This window comes from Leptodactylus fuscus, chromosome 2 (genome assembly GCF_031893055.1).
Source record: "Leptodactylus fuscus isolate aLepFus1 chromosome 2, aLepFus1.hap2, whole genome shotgun sequence".
Lineage (NCBI taxonomy): Eukaryota > Metazoa > Chordata > Amphibia > Anura > Leptodactylidae > Leptodactylus > Leptodactylus fuscus.
In genome coordinates this window covers 85,803,645-85,828,850 of record NC_134266.1, presented here as the reverse complement: position 1 = coordinate 85,828,850, position 25,206 = coordinate 85,803,645, and the positions used below count along the sequence as shown (strand labels likewise).

The 25,206-nt window shown below is 40.4% G+C and overlaps 1 protein-coding gene across 2 annotated transcripts in view; it reads left to right on the top strand.

Annotated features, from left to right (window-relative positions):
- The window catches only part of TRIM33 (tripartite motif containing 33), a 96,592-nt gene that overhangs the window by 27,915 nt on the left and 43,471 nt on the right, over positions 1 to 25,206 (top strand). For both annotated transcript variants that reach the window (XM_075264125.1, XM_075264124.1), the window contains exons 2-5: positions 8,347 to 8,465; positions 13,616 to 13,763; positions 18,051 to 18,183; positions 24,445 to 24,561. In XM_075264125.1, coding sequence (XP_075120226.1) covers positions 8,347 to 8,465; positions 13,616 to 13,763; positions 18,051 to 18,183; positions 24,445 to 24,561 — 517 coding nt within the window. The remainder of the gene's footprint in view (positions 1 to 8,346; positions 8,466 to 13,615; positions 13,764 to 18,050; positions 18,184 to 24,444; positions 24,562 to 25,206) is intronic.

Genomic DNA, 25,206 nt, shown 5'->3' with positions numbered 1-25,206 from the left:
TAGCTTTCACTTGCATGTCCGTGCTTCATTCCTGGCCACACTCTGCTGCTGCCTTTAGGGTTTTCTGTAGCCAAACGCCGGGATGCTGTCCATAGCTTCTCGGTGAGTAATATCCGCTTTGAGGCATTATTCACAGGTAAATTATTTGCATCTGTGATTGTGAGCTAAAATCAGGAGTGGCAACTACACAAGAGATAAGGTATAATGGAAAGATTTGCACCTGTCTTATGTTCTCAACCAGCACTTGGTTTTACCAAATGATCACTGACCAAACATTGACCGTATGTGGGGAGGGGGAACTTTGAGAGTCAACACAGATGAATATGTAACTTTTATTACAGTCCTTTAAATGATCTGGTGCTTGAGAGGCCCAGCATGTAATCCCAAACAAACACAAACTACAGTGTGACCTTCTTCTGTCTTAGCTTCTCTTTGAAAATGCCTCTTCTGCCTCTCAATACAATCCAATACAAATGTTCTTTATTAGCGTATCCAAAGAATAAAACATTTGGTGTTGCCAAAGCAATAAGGAGGTTGGGGGTGGTTAAGGGGTCCGTGGGTTGGGGCTCGACGGGTGATGGGGGCTCGGTGGTCTTTTGGTGGGTGGGGGGGTTTAATAGTCCATGGGGGGGGGGGTTTGATAGTCCATGCATCTCACCTTCCTCTTGGTGTCAGCTTGACACGTATTGGGCAGCGATCTCCACAGTGGTCTCCTCCTCTCCAAGTAGGATGTGCCTCTCACATGTTCTGCTTCTTATAGCCCCCTCTCACATATACTAGCCATAGTCTCACCCACCCCTGCGTTTTCACAGTTAGGTCACCATACTGCAAGTTTGTGCAGCTATCAAGAAATGCAGTGACATCATCCTCCTAGTGTAAGGTCCTGGCAGGTATATATTACTAGGAGCTCTGCAGTGTTTTGCAGAAACAGAAATTTACTAAGATGACTACTATACCACGCTGAAGTGTTGCTTCCAATTGCACTTATATCTAGGTTAATGGGGAGAAAAGAGGATTGTGAAGTCCAGAATATTTACTATTCTTTACACCAAAAATTGGTGCAAATTACTACACAAGTCTATTCCTAGATATCAATTTTTTTTGGTACTGCTTCCTGTTCAGATGCTGCTGGTTCCTCTTGACACACAGGAAATTACCAGTCCGCCAGTCACTGGCCTCAGCCAATGGCATTTCCTGTGTATTGAGAGTGACCAGGAAGTAGGTAGTGGCAGGAACACCATGGCAGCATCTGAGCATAGACATGGTTGAGCATGGCGTTACTACTACTTTGTCTTTGCCCGAAAAGTAATTCCCTTATAAGTGGAGGAATGCTTGAAAAGAGAACCTTTCACCTCCTGGGGCACATGCGGTGTAATACACCACTAGAAAGCCGACAATGTGCTGAATTCAAGCTAGAAAAAAGCTGAAGTTTGCCAAAGACCATAAGGATTGGACCATAGAGGATTGGAGTAAGGTAATCTTCTCTGATGAGTCTAATTTTCAGCTTTGCCCAACACCAGGTAGTCTAATGGTTAGATGGAGACCTGGAGAGGTGTACTAGCGACAGTGTCTTGCACCCACTGTGAAATTTGATGGAGGATCTGTGATGATCTGACTGGAATTGGGTAGGTTAATCTTTGTGAAGGACATATGAATCAAGCCGCATCCAAGGTTATCCTGGAAAAACACTTGCTTCCTTCTGCTCAGGCAATGTTCCCCAACTCTGAGGACTGGTTTTTCCTGTAGGACAATGCGCCATGCCACACAGCTAGGTCAATCAATGGGTGGATGAAGGATCACCACATGAAGACCCTGTCATGGCGGCCCAATCTCCAGACCTGAACCCCATAGAAAACTTCCGGAATGTAATCAAGGGGAAAATGGATAGTCACCACCCATCAAACAAACAATAACTGCTTATATTTTTGTGCCAGGAGCGGTATAAGGTCACCCAAAGGCAGTGTGACAGACTGGTGGAAAGCCAAGACGCATGAAAGCTGGGATTAAGAATCATGGTTATTCCACCAAATATTGATTTCTGAACTCTTCCTGAGTTACATTAGTAGTGTGGTTTTTAAATGAATATGGACTTGTTTTCTTTGCATTATTTGAGGTCTGACAGCGCTGCTTTTTTTATTTTGATTTCTCATTTGCGGCACATAAATACTAAATTTTCTTGCTTTGAATTTCGGAGACATGTTGTCAGTAGTTGATATACTAAGAACAATGTACATTTTACTGAAAAAGAGCTAGAGTCTAGGAGTGTATACATGGGGCGATATATCAAATAACCAGCATCCTACTCGACCCCCCCTCCCTGCTCCATAGAATTGTATGTGAGGCTGATGTGTCAATAAGGAGTTGGAGAACTCTTTAATAAGTGGTGAAGGAAACGGATCTCCTTAATAAGAAAGATTACAAAGTTTCTTCTATATAAATACACTGTTCATTTATGTAGTGGAGGCATGCTTTAATAAATTCCTCACTTTTTTTTTTTTACGTAGCGTATATACATGTGCAATGGTGGAACTGTAGATGTTCTAATAAAGGCGGTCACTGTCTGCATGAAGTGCTTATAATGAAATGTAGCGGCATCACGGGTACACAGAATATTAGTGAGAGTGACGGACATGCTGTGATGAAGCTGCCATCTTTCCCTCAGCCATGCTGTGGATTTATGGTCTGCTCTCTAGGTCTACTTATTCTAGAGAGATGATTTATTGTCCTGTAGGCAGCAATAAATCTCTGTTTGGGAGCTGAGAAAGGCAATAAATCTTAGATAGGCACAGAAGTAAGGATGAGAAGGGACTCTTTATCACATTTAAGCCTTGCTTCTATAGCAACAGTTGTATAGTAGCCTGCATTCATTTTCATTCAGAACATTATTGGTTGGTTTTATTTCATCTTTAATAGGTTAATATCTTTCAATAATGAGATGTCTTAAGTACTTTGATACATGGTATCACACCGTAATGAGATTACAGCAGAGCTGCTTTATATTACGGATTATGTTGCTGTGAGGGATTAAATGTTCTGTACACCTTCCCCCCCTTCCCCCCTCTTTTAAAGTATAGAATTGTATGTCTACAAACTTTGTAATTGGATTTATTTACAAATTCAGCTTAGATTATATTATAGGGCCTATTTATACAAATTGAAATCAGAGGAATGCTGTTTCTTATGTAATCCTTCTGACTGTCTGACTGCTCCTTCTCTCTGTGTTTCTGGATAAATGTTTAAACTGTCCCCACCCATTAGATTTTCGGCAGTGATACGGTTGGTTATTTTATGGGGGATTGTTTGCATGATCAGTCCCATCATCCATGTTAACTGCTAAACTGCCTGATCATGGTGAAAATAAATCCTGTGATTCTGCGTAATTTAGCTGATGATCGAGTCTGATTGTGAGTCAGGACCAATCATGGCTGGAGTTGGAAAAGTTGTTGACAGATTTCACAGTAAAGTGATTTAGAATATATTATTCATTTGTGTTTTTTGTCTCTCTTCTCTCCAAAGCCATTTTTTTTTATATAAAAGCATGCACAGAGTGGCTCTTTTTTGTGGGACAAATTATGGCACCATTTAGTATTCTGTATGATTTCAACAAAAAAATTGTCAAAATTGACAATTTTAACTGTTTGAAAATGACACACTATATATTCTGCAGTTCACTGTAGCATAAATTTTCTATAATTTTTTTTTGTTTAATAATTTTAAATAAGATAACTTTGAAAACAAATCTAAAATTTCATTGTATTGTCATATTATGACATCAGTAACCTTGTTGTATTTCTGTGCATATTTTTTTTTGTGTGAGATTGTGTTCTGTGGTAAAATCATGGTGTTTCCATTGAGCCCTGCCACAGGAAAGATTAAGAAATTTAGCACTGGGAGGCATCAGAAGACTACCATAGCAGCGGAAACTCGTGCGTTGCTGCCACGGTATTTTTTGCAGCGCTTTTTTGTTGCGGATTGCTGTGTGGAGCCTTAGCTTTAAGAAGTATTTTTGGTGACAGAGATGCATGAAGTTCACAGCAATGGAAATAAATATGGAGGCATAACAGTGCTAATACATTGGTTACTATTGAAAGAGGATCTTTCACCACCTGTAATGGGTCTTTGCATTATTTAATAGGCACCACTTCATCAATTCCAGCATAGTTGGAACTTTTGTCTAGACGTCGCAAGCAAGCAACAGTCAGTTTTTGTACATGATATGTTACTCTGTACTGTCAGGAGGGCGGTGTGACTCTGAGCTCTGACACAGGACTGCCTCTGATTGGGACTCTGAATCACACCCCCCTGCCTGACACTGCCCTTCTGACATGAGAACTTGGCACGTCAAGCCCCAAAACTAACTGCATTTGTTGCTCTGTAATGGTGGAGGCTAGAGAGCTGGGATCAGTTGAGCAGGGCCTATTCACAAATGCTAAAAGCTTGATTTGGTGGGGGTGGTGAAAGGGTCCTCTTTAAGCAGGGAAACTTTTACAACTCTTCCTATATTTTGGGGATTGTATGACATGACATTTTAGATAACTTTAATTTTTTTTTTTTTTTTTTTTTCCCTTCTTAGCCAAATTGCTTTTTATTTTTTTTCTCTCCTCTCTGCTATAATGTGTGCTATAAGGCTTGAATATTTTTATAGTTTGGCTGTTTTTGGACAAAATACGACTAAATGTATTTATTTATTTATTTATTTTTTACTTATCTAGGAAAGATAGAGTGATTTGTACGTTTTTATATTTTATTTTTTAATAGGGGCTTGAAGCTGTGACTGTTAGATCACATGTTCCACATGCTACAACACAACTCAGGGCGGGTTCACATCTGCGCCCAGTCTCTGGTTTAGCCAATTCGGCTGTTTTCCGTCTTCTGCCTCGTGAAACTGGACAGAAGACGGAAACCCGGTGGTCAGTCCTGCATGTCTGGCTAAAAAATCCGGTTTCCCTGCGGACAGGCAGAACACGCACACAGGTGGTCACCTTTACAAACCCATTCAAGTGGATTTTGGGCAAGGGGATGATTAAGCTGTTCTCTTTGGCAAGGTGCAGGTTCACAGATGCTGTAATAGACTAAACCTCGGCATGCGGCATCTCTGCTCCTGCTCAGACTCCGATAATTTGGGCCGGGCAGAGCGCTGCTGCACATATGTGTTTAGGTGTTCAAATGCAGAGAAAAGTCTTATTTGTATTACTACGCCAGACTCGAAATGTAAAGATGCATTTCCAGGTGTTATTGTGAACTGTCTGCAAGTCTTAGCATATAGGCTGTCATTGATCCTCTGCCATACTTCTGGCATCACTACTAAGTATAGTAATTTGCTGCAGCTGTCATGTTGGCCTGTAAATTATTACCATCGAGGGACCGTCTGAGCATCCGCGCGGATTTAGTCTTTGATTTGATCGGCCGCTTTTCATTGTTACATTTGGAGCACTGTTTTTCCTTTTTTCTCAAATGATCAGACGCTTTGCCGATATAGTCGCTGATCACCGTGTCCTAATGTAATAAGTTAAAAGGTAGTTCAAAGAGACATGAATTCTTGTCTTGGGGATAGGTCTGCAGCTTTTGTTTACATAGTGATCCTGAAAGTCTATGTACGCAGCTCCAGTCTGTCGGCCAAATATACCAATGTTTGGCATGATCAGCCACATTTGGGAGATCATCAACCAGCTTGTGCAGACTAATACCAGCCATTGAAATTAGAACCTCTTATAAAGCCAAAACAGACCAATGTATAAAAGTTTGCACAAATCTAGTGTACAAGCTATGTCCTATGTTTTTTACAGTATGTATATCTAGAAATTCAAAGTGATAAAATTGATAGGGCTCTAGGATGTAAATCTGTAGGTCAGTGATGGCAAACCTATGACGCGTGTCACAGGTGACACGTCAAGGCATTTTGGGTGATGTGCATCTGCAACTACTTATTGTGTTACTGCAATAAGCAGCTGTCAATACTTTTACTCACTTGTCCATGCTCCTGTCCTGGCTGCCCTCTACAGCCTCCTTTAGGTGGCGCTACACTGATGTCACGACGCTGAAGAACAATGTAACACGGTGTTGATTCTGACATAACTTGCTTAACAATCAGCGCTGCGAAACAGAATCCCATTGACTTAATGCACGTAACACATTGAAATCAATATGTTAAAAAGCCTCCCATTTATTTCAATGTGTTACGCGCGTTAAACAACCCATTGAAGTCAATGGGATTCTGTTTTGCAACGCTGATTCTTACGTGATTTATCGTGTCAGAATCAATGCCGTGTTACATCGTGTGAATGCCTTATTGTTAAATACCTGTCAAATTCAAGTGAAATGAATGGGAGTTTAAAAAAAAACAAAAAAAAAACAAAACCCAACTTACCCTTAAAGTACCCATACATGTTAGATTATTGTTGAGCTGAAAAACCAGAAGACACTGCTGTGGTCAGTCCTTAAAGAAGCAGTGAGGCTTAGACCTAGTCTGTTCATGTAAATCCTGACCATAGCTGACAGTCTCAGCTAGGTTACGGTTGGATAAGTTCCGGGCATGGAGACTGGGAGAGCTCATTTTAAATATAGATGTGGGCCCAACTTTTCATAAATTTTTGTCTAACTCTATACATGATGGCGGTATGATCTCCAGAGCCGGGTGAAAAACATTTTGTGTACACTTAAAGGGGTACTCCCATGCACATAACTATTTTAGATAATTAAAAGTTAAACATTTTTGCAAATATAACTAATTAAGGCCCAGTTCACACGGGGCAAGATGGGGCGGATTATGGCACTGAATCCACATCATAATCCCCTTACAATAGAGGTCTATGTAGACCACCAGCTTACTTTTTTCCATCAGCGGCATACTGCCACTCACGGAAAAAAGAAACGAGCTTCCCCTTCTTCAGGTGGACTCATTTGAGCCTACTCAGGAGGTGGAGGCCGCGACAGTCATGGCAGGCACATTTTGGCCCTAATGTGACGTGGCTTCCCGCGTCACTCTCTGGACCAAAATCGGCCAATCCGCTCCCCATGTGAACGGGGCCTAAGCATTTTGCAGAGTTCGAAAGATTTTCTCTAAATATCTTGTGGTCACAAGTTATTTATTTTGTTTGGTTGCCAGTGTATACCACCATGAATGCAGGACCTTTCCAAGGTCGGAAAATCAGCCATGATATTGTGGCCGGAATGTCTTCTCATACATAACCCAGCTTCAATAAGAAAATCATTGCTGAGTTTCTGACAATTCCCAGACCATATAAAGTTTCTGCATTCGTGGTCGTGTCCATTGGCAACCGATAAAAACAACAGACTATCACCACTAAGATGGTTATAGACAATCTTTAAAACTCCGCAGGATTTATAACTACCTATATTTGCAAAAATGTTTTAACTTTTAATTATCTACAAATATAGATATGATTATGTTCAGTAAGTGATTAAACTTTTTCAACATATGGCAGGTACTTGTAGTAAATTTCCACATAAATAGAGCTCCCTTCTGGGAGTCTCGTATAATAAAAACAATTTTAATAACCATACACTATATTTCACATGTAGATAATTTCCTTAGAGAATTAGTAAGTCTATAGACTATTTCCACAGAAGTTGCATTCTCCCTTCAGACCCACTTAAAAGTAAAAGCTCGTTAGTCCTTTCCCCAGTGGAGGAATTTCTAAATGTATTGGTGTGAAAAGAAAAAAAAAAATAACAATTTACTTGCCACACCAATCCCCTATTCAACGTTAAATGGGTCTCTATTTTGTGGCCTTTCTAACATCCAACTGCTGGCTAAGGGGGCGCTCACACTACCGTCGGTGACCGACAGCTAGTGTCCGCTACTAATGTCTGTTCAAAATCTTGTACGGACATTAGCATCAGACACTAGCTGTGTCCTTGACATTTTGTATGGATTTAAATGGACATCGGGTGCGTTGTTTTACAGTCTGTGCCTGTCCTTAACTGTCCATTCCCAAAGATGTCGGACTTTTCAAGCGGACAGCAAAAACCTACATGTAGGCTTGGCATGTCCTGACCAGATAGTAGAGTCCTGCAGAGACCTCATAAGCATTGGAATGGCAGGTTTTTTTTTTTTTTTGTTTTTTTTTTCAAGATCTAAGTTTTTTGTTTTTTTAAAAAAATTAACTTGGTCTTTATAATTGTGTATTTATTGTATATTTTGTGGTGTATTCTCGTAACATCTGTGAAATTGCCCTACTAATACTTATTAAAAAATAAAATAGTCTGTCATTTACTTATATGCAAATTTGGTATGTAGAAAAGAACCGGATAAGTATTATGCTTATAAAGTGTACTATAAACTGTATAGTTCTTGTAACTCTTCTGTCTCTTTTTTTGTTTTAGTTGGTGTCATAAGGTGTCCAGTTTGCAGACAAGAATGCAGGCAAATCGATCTAGTGGATAATTACTTTGTGAAAGACACAACTGAGTCGCCAAGTAGTACCGATGAAAAGTCTGAGCAGGTATGACCATCTACAGTTCTCATCAATTACTTCTATAAGTTAAGGGCATAGTTAAATTACAAGGATAGTACTTGATACATTTGTATTGAGCAAAATAACCCCTTAATTATTTCACTCTGCTCTGTATATTTAAGTTGGGAGAAGGTTGTTAAATATGGCAGGTGCCATAGCCACCTGGTCTTTCCTGATTTATACAGCAGGGGCTAGTAGGCAATACTTGTGATCCGAAATGGCTCTAGTCTACACTGAAATAAGCAATGATTTCTAGTTCAGTAATCCTTGGTGGACTAGTATAAAATTTTTTTTTTTAAAGGGATACTATCATTACATACCCTTTTTTTTTTTTTTTTTGACTAACACGTAGGAATAGCCTTAAGAAAGGCTATTCTTCTCCTATCTGTAGATGTCCTCTCCACACTGCCGTTAGGTAGAAATCTGGGTTTTCTTCGGTATGAAAATGAGTTCTCTCACAGTACTGGGGGTGGACCCCAGCATTCAAACAGCACTGGGGGTGGGACGCTGCGAGAGAAATTTCCAGCGACTCCTCTATCTTTTTCTGGAATGCCCTCTCCTTGTGTCGTCTTCTGTCCTGGGTTTCAATCTTCTAGGCATGTGCAGTCAGCTCTGCCAACGGGCAGAGCCAACTGCGCATACCCCAGGTTTGCTCTGGGTTTCTCCTAAAGCAGTGTGTCCTGCAAGTTGAAGGCATTGATGCGATGGACTAGCCCGCCCGTTCCCCAGACCTGAATCCAATTGAGAGCATCTGGGACATCATGTCTCGCTCCATCCACTAATGACACGTTGCATCACAGACTGTCCAGAAGTTGGCAGAAGCGTTAGTCAAGGTCTGGGAGGAGATCCCTCAGGAAACCATCCGCAACCTCATCAGGAACATGCCCAGGCGTTGTAGGGAGGTCATACAGGCATGTGGAGGCCACACACACTACTGAGCCTCATTTTGACATGTTTTAAGAACATTACATAAAAGTTGGATCAGCCTGTAGTGTTTTTCCACTTTAATTTTAAGAAGGGGGAGGGGGGGGGGGCCCCATTGGTTAATAAATTTGATTTCCATTGATCTTTTTCATGTAATTTTGTTGTCATCACATTCAGCTTTGTACAGAACAAAGTATTCAATGAGAATATTTCATTCATTCAGATCTAGGATGTGTTATTCGAGTGTTCACTTGATTTTTTTTGAGCAGTGTAAAATGGTGTCATTTATGGAGGTTTTCAATTGTTTTGGTAACTCAAATCTTGTTTGAATGTGCAGTCGGCCTAAAATATCTGCAAGCAAAATTTTGTGTTTTAAAATCCAATTGGGCCTTACTGTGCGTACATAAGACTAAGGCCACAAAGTAATTTTTTTTTTTTTTTTTTTTTTTTTTTTTTTTGTGTGTGTTGTGCGCAAAAAAAACTGCCTTTAAAATGACACCTTTATGTCACCTATTCCTGTCTGCAAATATAGCTTGGTACAGGTTAAAAAATAAATACCGTATTTTTCGGACTATAAGACGAACTTTTTTCCCCCAAAATTTGGGGGGAAAAGAAGGGTGCGTCTTATAGTCCGAATGTGGCGCCGCATCCGCTGTAATAGAGAGGCGGAAGCCGGCAAGTGATAGACGCCATTACAGGTGCCGGGGCCTGCGACATCGCTGCGCTCCTCTGCCCTGCATGAAGCCAGCAGCGGGAGGAGTGATGCTGCTATTCCGCTCCTCCGTCCCCCCGCCGCTGGCTTCATGCAGGGCAGGGCAGCGATGTCTCAGGCCCCGGCGTCTATCCCTCCCCGGCATCCGCCTCTCTAGTACAGCGGATGCCGGGTCAGTATCAGCGGCCCCTTCTCCCCCGGGGCCGGTCCCCACCGGTCCCGTACCTGTAAAGTTGCAGGCCGGCTCCTGCGCGACGATATCGCAGGAGCCGACCTGTTCGGGTGACAGCCGGGAGCCTAATGAGGCTCCCAGGCCTGTCACGGCTATATATTAGTATTGCGGCTGGGTCTATGACCAGCCGTAATACTAATAGACAGAATGTCCCATAGACGGCAATACAGTTGTAAAATAGTAAAAAAAAAAAAAAAAAAAAAAGCTTTAAAAATATATAAGAAAAATATGAAATAAATAAAAGTTCTAAATCACCTCCTGTCCCTAGAATATATATATATAAAAGTAGAAAATCATATATCATAAACCACCGTTTTGTTTTTTTTTTCAATAAAAGGTGATCTAACAAATAGATATTCCCCAAAATGGTATAACTAAAAAGTACTTCTGGCCCCGCAAAAAAAACACTCTATGCGTCCCCGTACAGCTGCAGGGTCACCTGTCAATGTGGCCTTGCAGCTGTTGCAAAACTACAACTCCCATATATTAAATATTTTACCAGTTTTTGCTTCAAAATTTTTTTCCCCTATTTTCCTCCTCTAAAACCTAGGTGCGTCTTATAGTCCAAAAAATACGGTAAATCACATACTCAAAATTTGGTTAAAAACTTATAAATTGTCTAAACTACTCAAATATCCAGACTATTGTTTCCTATGGCTCTGAGACAGCTGTAAAGCATATTACTAAACACCACTATCTAAACAAAGGAAAAAAAAACTGTGTGTGTATACACACATGCAATTAGAAGATGAAAAAAAGTATATAGTTCTAGTTTTAATAAATGAAGATACATTCCCTTTAAGGTATCTTACCATTCTAGCTTTTATGTAGACTTGTCTTCATAGTGAATCTGTCATTAATGGTATAACCCCTTTTAAGTCTAGGCTACTAACTAACATCTGCATGATCTTTAGTGAAATGACAACCTAAGACTGAGTTTACATCTGTAGAATTATAAATTGGCAACAATAGTGAAATAAAACTTCAAACTTTATTGAAAATATCTAAAACCCACATATATATATATATATATATATATATATATATATATATATATATATATATTTATTATATATATATATATTATAGGTATCGTGACACAGAAATGTTAACCCCCCCGGAACTATCTCCTCAAATCATTGATTATGATAAACCTGATTTGTCAGGTTGAGGGTTAACTAACAAATACACACCCTTACATTCTTTATGGCAGATCGGTAAGGGGTAATGATACAGACACTCAGATAAAAGCTCGAAACTTGTCCAAATAGCGTGTCTATAGGAGTGTAAGGGGACCAATATCCCCATTAATAACGGCTATTATATCAATCCATGTAAAGTCGACTAATACAATGTACTTAATGTTTACTAAGCATAGAGGAATCGATAATTTCGATGTTATAGCTCAATTTCTCCAGTGCCTTACACGTGTAGCCCCAACACAATCCCCTTGGGCTACACTAACATTGAGGGATAAGGTTGTATAGTCCTAGGAAGTCACAAGACTTTTCTAAGATTGCTATCTCAATATTTAAGTATCAAAGTGTGGATTAGATACACAGTGTACTTCAAACATTCCTATTAAGTGAAAACAGATAGCCGGTGGCTGTCAGATACGATCTCAAGTCACTGCATACACACTATTCAGTGATGATATACACCAGGGTGTCAGGATCGGAGTCGGGTGTGTAATGTCAGTTTAGACCCGGCTCCTAGATGCACTCTTGGTCTTGCAGGGTTCTTCGCTCGACATTGGTTTATGATGTTGAAATCAGATGCCAAATTGCACCCTGCTACCGTACTCAGATATTGCAAACTCTCAAACTCGTTTGGGTTTACATCTGTGCCAGAGATGCAGAGTTCTCTGAAAATTGGAAGTCACAGGTCCTGAATGGAGGACTTTTCTCTCCACTGCTTTCAGTTTGCATAAAAACTTTAAAAAAAAAAAAAAAAAATTAAAATAAAATAGGCAGACCCCATTAGTCAGTGAGGTCCAGTGGTGTCCATGTGTAACTTTCCATCACTCAGGTCTTCAGGTGGACCTGAACAATGGAGAGCACAACACTAGTGTGAACCGGGGCAACACGGTGGCTCAGTGGTTAGCACTGTAGCCTTGCAGCGCTGGAGTCCTGGGTTCGAATCCCGCCAGGAACAACATCTGCAAGGAGTTTGTATGTTCTTCCCGTGTTTGCGTGGATTTCCTCCCATTCTACAAAGACATACTGATAGGGGAAAAAAGTACATTGTGATCCCTATATGGGGCTCGCAATCTATATTAAAAAAAAAACAAAAAAACCCCCCCAAAAAACAAACACTAGTGTGAACCTAGCGTAACTGATAAATGTACCATGAGTTTAACCAATGAAGTCAGCTCCTCAATACTAATAAAATGCTATACTGGCTGTCAGAATGTGTTTTCACCAATATGCCTGGTAGGTCTGGTTGTGAACACTGTAATTGTCCTTTTGTTGTAATGCATGGCTCCAAAAGTAATGGTTCTTTACAGATATTTTTTTTTTTCAAGGAGCAGAATAAGACTGTGTTCACACCTGCGCGGAGTCTCCTTTAGAGACTGTTGCAGAAACTGTTGAAAATCCGCTTGGAGAAGTCTTGCACTAAGAACTTCTCTCTGCTACTTTGTTTTGAAATAGAGACTCCTGGTGGAGCCCATTATAGTCCACGTGGACGTCTACTGGTGTCTACGTGTAACTTTTGTTTTAGTGTTCTGGCTCTAGTGTGGAGCTTGTTTAACTTGGCCAGTAGTTGTTACTACTTTGGAGTTATTACAGTTAATAGAGTTATAATCCTTTTTGTAAATACTTTAAAACTTGGGTGCTATATAAATAACCTACTTGGCAAAGTGTTGGGTGAACAGCTTTGATATTCTTCTACTTAACCATTTTTATAGCCCACCTCTTTTCCTTGGGTTTTCCAGTCTACCACCTTGGGGTCCTAACTAGTGCCTGCATCATAATAACTTCAATATAGAGCAAATGGGATTTTTGATTCATATGTTGTGTGAAAGCAAATAAATCAGTTAGTCCCATAACTGTAATAACCAAAGTAGTTTAAGATATTGAGTGTACAAGTGAAACAATGAAGAATCAGTGTAGATTGTCACCGTAGTCTATACCAGGATTTTTACCGTGATTAGTAAAACTCAAACCTGTCCTTATTAAAGGTTAATAAATGTAAACCAAGATGTGGCCTTATTTTTTGTCTTTGTTATATGCCATAATTTTTATGTACTTTTGCTTTTTGTTTAAATAGGTGTGTACAAGTTGTGAAGACAATGCAAGTGCTGTAGGGTTCTGTGTGGAATGTGGGGAATGGCTTTGCAAGACATGTATAGAAGCACATCAAAGGGTTAAGTTCACTAAGGACCACATGATCACAAAGAAAGAAGATGTATCATCAGGTATTATCCATTGATGGCTTAATGTTTTTTTCTCTCCTTTTCTTATTTTAAATGCATCATTTAATATTGACATTGAAATTTGAAATCTTAAAAAGTATTTTATTAGAGATGAGCGAGTAGTATTCGATCGAGTAGGTATTCGATTGAATACTATGGTATTCAAAATATTCGTACTCGATCGAATGCTACTAGCTATTTGCAGTAAATATTCAATTCAGAACCAGCGTTGATTGGCCGAATGCTATACAGTGTATAGCATTCGGCAAATCAATGCTGGTTCTGCAGCAGGCTCGTCCTTGCTAGTCGGGAGAGCTGGCAGCTTGCTGTTATGAGGGAGCTGACTTTTTCCTCGTAGGAATGCATTGAGCACCACAGCAGTGTCCGTTGTGGTCCGATTTTAGACTCCACCTCCTCACAGACGAGCCTCTGGCAGAACCAGCGTTGATTGGCCGAATGCTGTACACTGGCCAATCAACGCTAGTCAATGCAATCCTATGACAAAACAGTCAGCTCCCTCGTAACAGCAAGCTGCCAGCTCTCCCGACTAGCAAGGACGAGCCTGCTGCAGAACCAGTGTTGATTTGCCGCAGACTCGTCTTTGTTAGTTGGGAGACCTGGCAGCTTGCGGTTACAAGGGAGCTTACTTTTTTTTTTTTTTATCAGCGCAACTGCAAGCACTGTGCAGTTAAAGCACACAGACCCCATAGACTATAATGGGGTCCGTGCGCTTTAACTGCACAGCGCTCCTGCTATTCGTGGACTTGGTGATCTCCTTTAGTTGAATAGTGGTTTCCCCTGAAACGAGCATTTTTTCCCATAGACTATAATGGATTCAATATTTGATAGAGTAGTCGAATATTGAGGCTCTACTCGAAACGAATATGGAATCTCGAATATTTCACTGTTCGCTCATCTCTATATTTTATATTTTAACAGATTTTCTTTTACTTTTAGAGACTTAAAATCTGTAAGGGTTAGTTCACACGTTGGCCGTCCGCGCGGGTTTTGACACAGAGAGAGACGTGGCAAGCCACATCTCTCTCTGGTCAAAACCCGCCTGCCGCGACCATCGCGGTCGCGGCTTTCTCCTCCTATGTCGGCTCAAATGAATGAGCCGAAACAGGAGGGTGCTGCCGCTAGGCGGAAGTCGCGGCCCAGCGCGCCGCGGTTTCCGCCTGAAGATAGGACATGTCGCTTCTTTTCTCCGCTAGCAGCAGCCCGCCGCTAGCAGAAAAAAGAAGCCCGGCGGTCTTTATAGACCACCATTGTAAAGGGGCGGATTTTGAAGCAAAATCCGCCCATTTGCCCACGTGTGAACGAGCCCTTAGGGTGCATGCACACTACGTAACGCCGGGCGTGTATGAGAGCCGTTACAGCAGGGCTGCCGAACACTTCCCATTCACTTCAATGGGAGCGCTCGTAACAGCGGTGTTTACCAGCGCTCCCATTGAAGTGAATGGGAAGTGTTCGGCAGCCCTGCTGTAACGCCGGCGTGTACGGCTCTCATACACGCCCGGCGTTACGTAGTGTGCATGCACCCTTATACTTGTTTTACTTAATGCATACCTCCCAGTTCTAAACAACTTTCAATAAATGAGTAGTGCATGTGGATATAAGACATTTTGAAATCTTATTAAGGAGATCTGTTTACTAAACCACTTAAAGGGGCTCTATCACTGGGAAAAGCCATTTTTAACTAATCACATGCTTGCATAGGCTTTAGAAAGTCTATTCCACACTTACCTTTTGTATGTAGATTGCCTCAGTGGTGTCTGAATAAGTCCATTTTCATTGATATGCTAATGAGCCTCCAGCCAGCTCAGGAAGTTCCCAGCAGCCTCCTCTCTCCCATTATCTTCTATGTGTGTGAAGCAAACAGGAAGCTAATTAGCATATGAATATAAACGGACTTATTCAGAAACCACTGAGGCAATCTACATACTATAAGTAGGTGTGAAATAGACTTTCTAAGGGCTATGCAAAGGTGTGATTAGTTAAAAATGACTTTTCCTAGTGATAGAGCCCCTTTAAGCTGTTCTCATGTTTCTTATTCTCAATCTGCATGTGAGGCATGTTCAGCCTCACACATAGAAGTCTATCGAGAAGGGAGGGATGGAGTTTGAGACTCCTGCCATTGATTAATTGATTTATTGCCTCATTCTGTGCACTGGTAGCCTCTTATCTACAAATCTACCTGTGCTAAAAGAGGACATAATAGCAGAGTGTATCTGCATCAATTATTTCTGTGTGTTCTTTAGCATCTTCGTAAACTAATATGTAGAAAGTAAGTTTGTCTGAAAAGGAGAAGAAAACAAAACTTAATGAATGCCTTTCAAATGATGTAAAACGTTTGAGTGGACGTGGTGAAAGTCCTCTTTAAGGCTGAGGCCCCACATTGCGGAAATGCAACTTTTTTTTGTTGCGGTTTTTGAGACAAAGCCAGGAGTGGATTGAACAAAATGTTGAAGTTTAAGTGGTGCCTGTAAATTTCCAATTCCTTTTATAGCCATTCCCGGCTTTGGTTCAAAAACAGCAACAAAAAAAGCTGCGTTTTTGCAACGTGGGGCCTTAGCCTAAGGCAGTAAAAGTCTAAAGATCCACTTAACCTAGGGATAAGAAAGTATATTGGGAAGATTTGTTCCTCTACTGTATTTTAGACAAATAATTATGTAAAATACTAATTAATACTAATTAAGCAAAATCTCTGAGGACAGACCACTGTTAGAATATTTTGTAATGTTAAATTGTCTAATTGTATGTTCCCACTTCATAAATGGAAAAGGAATTTGAGGTGGAATTCTGCTTTAAATTCCTTGTCCGGCGCAGCTTTCACCTGCTGATTATACCTTGGCGAATGAACCTAATAAGCAGAATGGCTTGCTCCGTAGACTCAATGAGTGAATGAGCTGCGGATTCCTTGGCAAGATCAAGTAGGACTATTTCATTACTTTTGTTTTCGAGGCAGGAGGCTAAAATAAATGAGGCAGAATCCGGATGGAATTTGGTACCGATGTTGAGGGGGGATTCCAAATCGGCATGAAATTGTACCATGTGAATAGGCCCTAAAACTCAATAGAGTCTTTCTTACAGATGCTTTATAGGCACCTCAAAAGTGCCAAACCAGGGTTTTTTTTTTCTGTTTTGCCTCTAATTTTTTTTTTTTATAAGTCATCAAAGCAATAACATTACCCAAAATGCTATAACTAAAAAGTACACCTGGCTCTGCAAAAAAAGATGCCCTATGCATCCCCGTACATGGAAATCTAAAAAAGTTACTTTTAAGTTCTGCAAAATTTTGGATTTTTGTTAGTGGGTTAACATGTAAATAAAACTATAGAAATTTGGTATCCCAAGGAATCGTACCAAAAAAACGAATACAGGTGACTTGTCATTTTGGCTGCACAGTGAACACTGTAAAAATAAAGCCATATAAATAAAATTTATATTATTATTATTATTATTATTATTATTAAACCTGTAAGAAAGTTAAACTCCCTTTTTCTCCAATTCCCCTCATACTGAATTTTTTTCCAGTGTACAGAATAATAAATTGTACCATTAGGCAACACGGTGGCTCAGTGGTGTCCTGGGTTTGAATCCCAGAAGGAACAACATCTGCAAGGAGTTTGTATGTTCTTCCCGTGTTTGTGTGGATTTCCTCCCATTCTACAAAGACTTACTGATAGGGGAAAAAAAAATGTACATTTTGAGCCCTATATGTGGCTCACAATCTACATTAAAATAAATTTTACCATTACGAAGAACAATTAAGCCCTCATATGACTCTGTGAGCAGAAAATAAAAAAGTTATGGGGTTTGGAAGGTGGGGAGTCCAAAATGAAAATCGAAAAATGCCACCAGCAAGGAGGGGTTAAAGGGAATCTATCATTAGAAAATTCCGTATTGATACGCCCCGGTTGCATTTTAGTGCATCCTGTCATGAATATAGACATACATTTGTAATTGAGCCTTCATTTTTTTTGCTGCTGCCTCTTCCACAGAATACATTTTGTTCCTGCTGGGTAGTGAGATTGTAAAAAAGGGATAGTTTTTGGAGAGGGTTTTGAAGTGGAAAACCACCTCAAAAATCCTTTCCAATATTGGTTGTGAGCACACCATTGTACATTATTAATCTGTGTCGCCGTTCTTGTCATGTTTAAATGGTCATTTTCACAGTGGCTAACCAAAAAATATGTGCTGCATGCAAAATGTGTTCATACTTTGTGTGTTTATACAAGATAATTTATCGTTTTACTAAATAATTTCTCTGAAAATGTTTTTCTCTAGAATCAGTGGGAGCTTCAGGGCAGCGTCCAGTTTTCTGTCCCGTCCATAAACAGGAGCAGCTCAAATTGTTTTGTGAAACTTGTGACAGACTAACTTGTCGTGACTGCCAGCTTCTCGAGCATAAAGAACACAGGTATGCATGCTTTCAGGAGTCACAGTTTTACTAATACTAGTGCCTTTGGTTAAATTTCAGGCATTGTTGGAGACTTGTTAGTGTCAATCATTTTATTATAAAGTATGCACGTGTAACCACTTACTTCAATTAGAACTTTTCACCACCTCCAACATGTCCAGCTATTTGAATCATGTAATAGGTGCTTCTCTGATTCCAGAACAGGTGGTATTTTTTTTCTAGTCCCCACCATTCCTGAACAATCAATGCTATTTGTTTAGGAGGGTGCTGTCAAACAGAACCAGACAAGAGGTATGATTGTGAGCTCTGACACTGGCTGCATCTGATTGGAGCTCTGAATCACACCCCCCTGACTGACACCGCCCTTCTGACACTACAGAGATTACATCAGGCACCAAAACTGACAGCATTAATTGTTTGGGAATGGTGGGGGCTAAAAAAATCCAAATGTGCAGGAATCATTGGAGCGACATCTATTAAAAGATATTAAGCACTTGAATTGGGGGAGGTGATGAAAGGTTCTCTCCAACATATGTATTTTAACATTTCATTACATATCTTCTCTCTGGTGTGAGGCAAACTAAAGCTCACCTTATACACTAAATAAGTCGGCCTTAAACATCATGGAGGTTGCTGGACTATCCTAAGATGATTAAAAAAAAGTATAGAATTAAATGGGTTGGTTTTCCGACACCCCTCTGACCTTTCCTTTGTGTATAGGCTAATGTCAGCAGTGCCATATATACACAGTAGCTTTCAGCTGCAGAAGTCATTTCTACCAACACCAGCATACATGTTTCCAATGACTTTTACAGCACTCCATCTGATTCTTTTCTACTTGGCATTGTGCTTCCTGATCTAATGCTTGCATGCAGCTGGTCTGCCATGAAAACTGCCGAACATTGATTCACACTGCACCTCAGCACTTGTGGGCCACACTCCATCCCCCCCCCCCCCTTTTTTTTTTTTAATATAAATAAGAGAGACCCATTCTTTAACAAATGTCTGTAGAGACCTACTCTGTGGCAGGGTGTTGGATTTTGTACACCTGTAGTAATGGGATGGAATCCAATACTGGAATTCACTGATTAAGTCTGAAGCTCCGTGTTGCGAAAAGACAGCATTTTTACCACAGCGGAAAAAGCTGTGGCTAAAAATGCTGTTTCACATTACCTGCAAACTAGATCACATTAGCCAGAATCACATCACAGAAAAAAAAATCTGCAGCGGAAAAGCTACGTTTTTAAAAACCTTTGTACAGTGTTAGCTAGTGGATATGAAATATAAAAAATTTTTGGGAGGAGTCTTCAGCAGTTGACACTTTTTTTTTTTTTTTTTTTTTTTTTTTAAATGGCGAACTAAAAATGAAAAAAAAAACAGCCTTACCAGCCTGATGAAGGGACCTTTTTAGTAGTCCGGAAATATGTCATCCTTTTTAGTTAGCCATTAAAAAAGTTTTTAAAAACATTACTTTTTTGAAGATCTCAAAGGAAAACTCTGTAAAAATGTGTTTCTGATGGCGGGTTCACATCTGCGCCCCGTCTCCACTTTCAGGTTTCCGTCTTTTGCCGACAGGAGACGGAAACCCGGCAGACAGTGTGCACCCATGAGCATTTTGTGGTCTCCGTGGCGAAACCGGTTTTTAACTGGACACAGAAAAAAAAAAAAAAAAACTGCCGGGTTTGGGTTTGAAAAATGACTGCTGGTTTCAGTCTCCTGTCCAGTTTCTTGGGCAGAAGATAGAAACCTGAAAGCGGAGAGCGGGGTGCAGATGTGAACCTGTCTTTGGTGTTTTTTTTTTTTTTTTTTTTTTTTTTTTTAAATGGTGCTATTTCACTACATGGGTCCTTAAATTGCATTCACTTGACCCTTACTGTTTATTGTCCATAAAAAACAGGCATATTGGTCTGTTTTGAGCGTTCGTTTTGCAACTATGTGGCATATGTTTGTACGGTTTATTTTATTTTTTATTTTTTTTATTTTTTTATAAAGCATTTTCCACTTTCATGTGAATAGAGCCTTAGAGGTGTGTTCTCTCCATATAGTGTATATTTAATGTACAAGGAATAAAGAGATCTGTTTGACCAAGCCACAGATTCAGGCCTTTATTTAAAATAAATAAATAAAAAACCTCATTGTCTTTATCACTCACTGCACATAATGCATTGTGGTGTTAGTTCAGCACTTTATCTCCGTATACCATCTACAGAAGATAAACTGGCAGTGTTTCCCTTGTCAACTATATAAAATCTTATCTACTCATTCACATGGCACAGGGGTAGACAAGTCTCCAAGACCAGAAGATAACTGCTCTTATCTCTTGCTGCACAGTGGGATATTTATTTATCTATTTATTTTTTCAAATTAAAATGTTGAAAACTGAAATGTAAGCAGTTTATCCTGCCATATCCAAAAGGCCAGAAGACATTGGATGGATAGTTTGTGCTCCTTTTAGCATGTAATATTTGTCATTTCCTTTGGATCACCCTAAAATAGACAGGTTTTTTTTTCCTCTGGTGACTCTTCTTGATTTCTTCATCTGATTTGGAGTTTCAGGCCGACGTCTGTCCATATATTAGCGGTGATCATTTATGGTTTAGCCTTTCAGATGCCGTCATACACTAGATGCCTTGACATTAGTTATGCAGATGCAATTTTGACTAATAGTACCATTTGCTTTCCCAGCACATGATGTATGGCCCGTGCACTGCCTATTGCTGCAGTCATCCTTCAGCAGTGGCAGCACAATTGCTGTATTGTGAAAAGGTCTGAGTCTAGTTGGGCCAACTCTTAGCAGAGTCTCATCATTCACAATTGCTTTTGATTAATGTTAAAATAAAGGAAAAAGTGATTAAAATTCTCCAGCTTTGTAATATGTAGAATAGCGTGGACGTTACATTAGCAATTGCAACTGGATGCAAAAGAAATGTTGAGCTTTATGTACTTATTCATTTCCTATTTTCCCGTCTTTAAGTTGCTTGTTCATTAATATTGCAATTAATAGACTTTTTTTTTTTAAGCTGCTCATATGGTAGTGTGTGTGTGTGTGTTTGTGTGTGTGTGTGTGTGTGTGTGTGTATATATATATATATATATATATACACACACACACACACACACATATTTATTTATTTTATATCATAGTGTTTTGCTGTTCTTTTCTCCAGCAGACTGTATGGTCCTGGAAACTTAGCTTTGCAAAAAAACACGTTAAGACATATTGTTTTATCTCTGCTTCCTATTGATTTGGTCATGTTCCCCCCCCCCCCCCCTCCATCTGAATAAATCGGCTACATGAAAGAAACTGCTACAGACTTCCATTTAAATGAATGGGAGGCGTGTTCCATCTCCAAAATCACCCTGTAAAAAAACTGTGTGAATATACCCTTAAAGTGGGTCATGGATCTAAATATATGCCCACAAATTACAATCCTGTCTCATGGATAGGTGCTAAGTGTCTGATGATGGGGTCACCACGTACTGCTAGAATGTGGAGGTGCCACAACCACTGATCTCTTCGCTGCATGGTTGCTGTGAGGAGATTGTATGGCGCGTTGGTCCTATATGTGCATTATTCAAGTCTGTGGTGCTGACAGAAAAAGAAAAGAGCACTACTTGGCTGTTTTAATCAGGGAGGTGTTAATTTTGGCATTTAATGGCAAATGTCATCTGATATGCTATTAGGATATGTTCACATAGCAGAATTTGGGATGGACTGCCACCTCCAAACCCTTTCCAAATACCAGCACTGTGGAAGGTGTTATTAGCCTCTTATGCAGTGGGAATAATCGATTGGGAGTCCAAGGAAACTGTGGCAAAGTCAAACAGGACGTTTTTCTTGAGCACGCTCTTAAATCAGTCGCCAAGCCCCCCTGAAAGCAGAGGCAGATTTGCCTCAAATTCCTCTCCATATTCAACAGTGTGAACATAACCTTAGGCTATGTTTTTTTGTTTTTTTTATTCCCAATTTCTTTTGAATCCCCTTCTTTCTTTGGTAGTGGATATATATTAAATTCGTGCAGTTCATTGATTAAATATTGAGCACCCGTTGGTTTTTTTTTTTGGCCATGTGCACTTTGCCTCTTTTTCTAAGACACACTTGTGTAATAAATTTTGTACATAATGTACCACATGGAGTCATGATTCCAGTACTGTGTCAAATGCAGCCTTTTTTTTGCTGCCATGTCCAGGAGTGCATGTGAGGCACTAGTTATAGATACAGCGAGAAACCACTTAGGCTATGACCTATGAAAAAGGCACAAATGCATCATAAATAAAGGGCAGTGAGTAGACAAGCCCCCAAAAAGGTGTATTTAGCGCCAAATATTGGTACAAGTTACTTGATAAATGGACCCCATTGACTCTATCTTTTAAGTGTACCTACAATTATTATAAATAATTTTTCATGTTGTTAATATGATAATATATGAAACTTTGTAATATATCTTAAGGCGATCTATTTTCCTTAAGCACTTATTCAGCTGTTCTCACGCTCTTCAATCTGACTGCTTGATTATATTATATCCATCTCCATCTTCACACATAGAACTCTCTGGAGTATATGGGGAGGGGGGGGGGGGGGAGATGCTGTTTAATTGATTTGTCTCATTGTGAGCATTCCTAGCCTTATATCTACAACCTAGCAGTGTTACACTCTATTCTTTGCTTTTCTTAAAGAGGACCTTTCACCATATCCGGGCACAGGCAGTGTTATATACTGCCGGAAAGCTGACAGTGCGCTGAATTCAGCGCACTGTCGGCTTTCCCGATCTGTGCCCGGTGTGAAGAGCTTACGGTCCGGTACCGTAGCTCTTCTATGGTCAGAAGAGTGTTTCTGACCATTAGCCAGAGACGTCCTTCTGCCTCGCGGCGCCTATCACGCTGTGCTGTGGAGCGGGGAGGAACGCCCCCTCCCTCTCCTGATAATACTCGTCTATGGACGAGCGCTGCGAGCAGAGGGAGGGGGCGTTCCTCCCCGCTCCACAGCCCAGCGTGATAGGCGCCGCGAGGCAGAAGGACGTCTCTGGCTAATGGTCAGAAACGCCCTTCTGACCATAGAAGAGCTACGGTACCGGACCGTAAGCTCTTCACACCGGGCACAGATCGGGAAAGCCGACAGTGCGCTGAACTCAGCGCACTGTCAGCTTTCCGGCAGTATATAACACTGCATGTGCCCGGATATGGTGAAAGGTCCTCTTTAACTACAACAATTATTTGAATGTCTTTTCTAATCCCCCTGTACAAAGTTGCCACCTGAAAATTAAAAATATTGCTTTAATAAGCTCTTACAAAGTTTCATATGTATTAACATTTTGTATTCATTTATGAAAAGTTGTTTATAACTGGAGTTGCACTTTACCGTTCATGGAAGATCTGTAGTCATCATGTATTTATTTAAGGGTATATATCTTTGCATTTAACCTTCCTATTCTGAATGTAAAAAAATCTGTTGTGAGCAGAATAGTTTACCTTAACACTGAGGCCCCACGTTGTGGAAATGTAGCTTTTTTTGTTTTGTTGCAGATTTTGCGGTAGTTTTTTTTTTTTTTTTTTTTTAGCCAAAGCCGGCAGAAGATTGAGCAGAAGGTAGAAGTACTTCCTTATATATATTTCCCTTTCCTTTTGTTGCCGTTCTTAGCTTTTGCTTGAAAACCGCCGCAAAATCTGCAACCAAAACTGTTGCATTTTCCGCTACATGGGGCCTCAGCCTATAAAGTTTCTCCAGGAATCTCAGCAATCCCAGAGGAGCTGGGGAAGGTGAAATATACAAAAAGAAACCCTCCATATTCACTTTAGCCAGTCCTCCAATGTCTGCTGCTGCTGTCCTGGTAGCTGCTTCACAGTGCCTGCTGGTAGGAAGTCCTGTGCCACAGGTGACCTCTGAGGCCACAGGTAAGCAGCCAGTGACGTCATGTGTAACTCTTGACTTTCGGCAGCAGCTTCACTGCACACGCTCAAATGGACAGCGACGGCAAACATCGTAGGACTACATACAGGTAAGTCTTTGTTTAGTTTTTATTTCTTGTTTTTGTTTGTTTCACCTTTCCAGTCCTCATCTGGGATTCATGAAATTCCTGGACAATCCCTTTAGTCTCTATTATTTTGTAACTGTAGTTGAAAAACTGTAAAAGATTGCGAATAGTGTTTTCTTTGTGTAGCTTTTGACATCTTTATGGTTTTCTTTATATGTATTACTAAGTGTTTCTAAGGAAGGATTTCTGGCTAATAATAATGTCCGACAATCATATGTTCTTTCATCAGATACCAATTTTTGGAGGAGGCCTTTCAGAACCAGAAGGGTGCTATTGAGAACCTCTTGGCTAAGCTCCTGGAGAAAAAGAATTATGTTCATTTTGCTGCTACTCAGGTTCAGAACAGGTAGCTCTAAATTGTTCTTAAATAAGTCTGAGAGATGTTCACAATTTTATGACTTGGGCTTCATATCTGAAATACAGGGGACTGTGGCTCTCACACTAGCTCTGTGCTGAGTGTTGTTCTGTTCTGCCAAGGGACATGAACGATAGAGAGCCAGACCGCTAAACCAGCAGTTACACACAAACACCGGCGGACCCCTTGACGATAATGGGATCTGCCAGGTGTCTGCTGCTTTAAAAATGAAAGCGACAGAGAGAAAAGTCCATGGTGCAGGATTTTTTTTCTCTCTGCTATTTTTTGGTGGTTTCTGCTGCATATATGTGAACCCAGCTTACCCTTCACATCTGCGTTTGGTAATCCATTCGGGGAGTCCGCATGGGGACGCCCCGAACGGACTACCGAACACATTTGCAAGCTGTGTGCAGTGAAAGCACACGGACCCCATAGACTATAATGGGGTCCGTGTGCTTGTCATGGGATCTCCACAAGAGTCATGCGGACAGAAAAGTAGATTGTGAAGTACTTTCCTGTCTGTGGGGTCCGTGTGCTTTCACTGCAGACAGCTTGCAAATATGTTCGGTGGCCAATTGCAGATGTGAACAAGGCCTTAGTCTGCTTCTTTTCTGTAGCATATTGTAAAAATTAAAG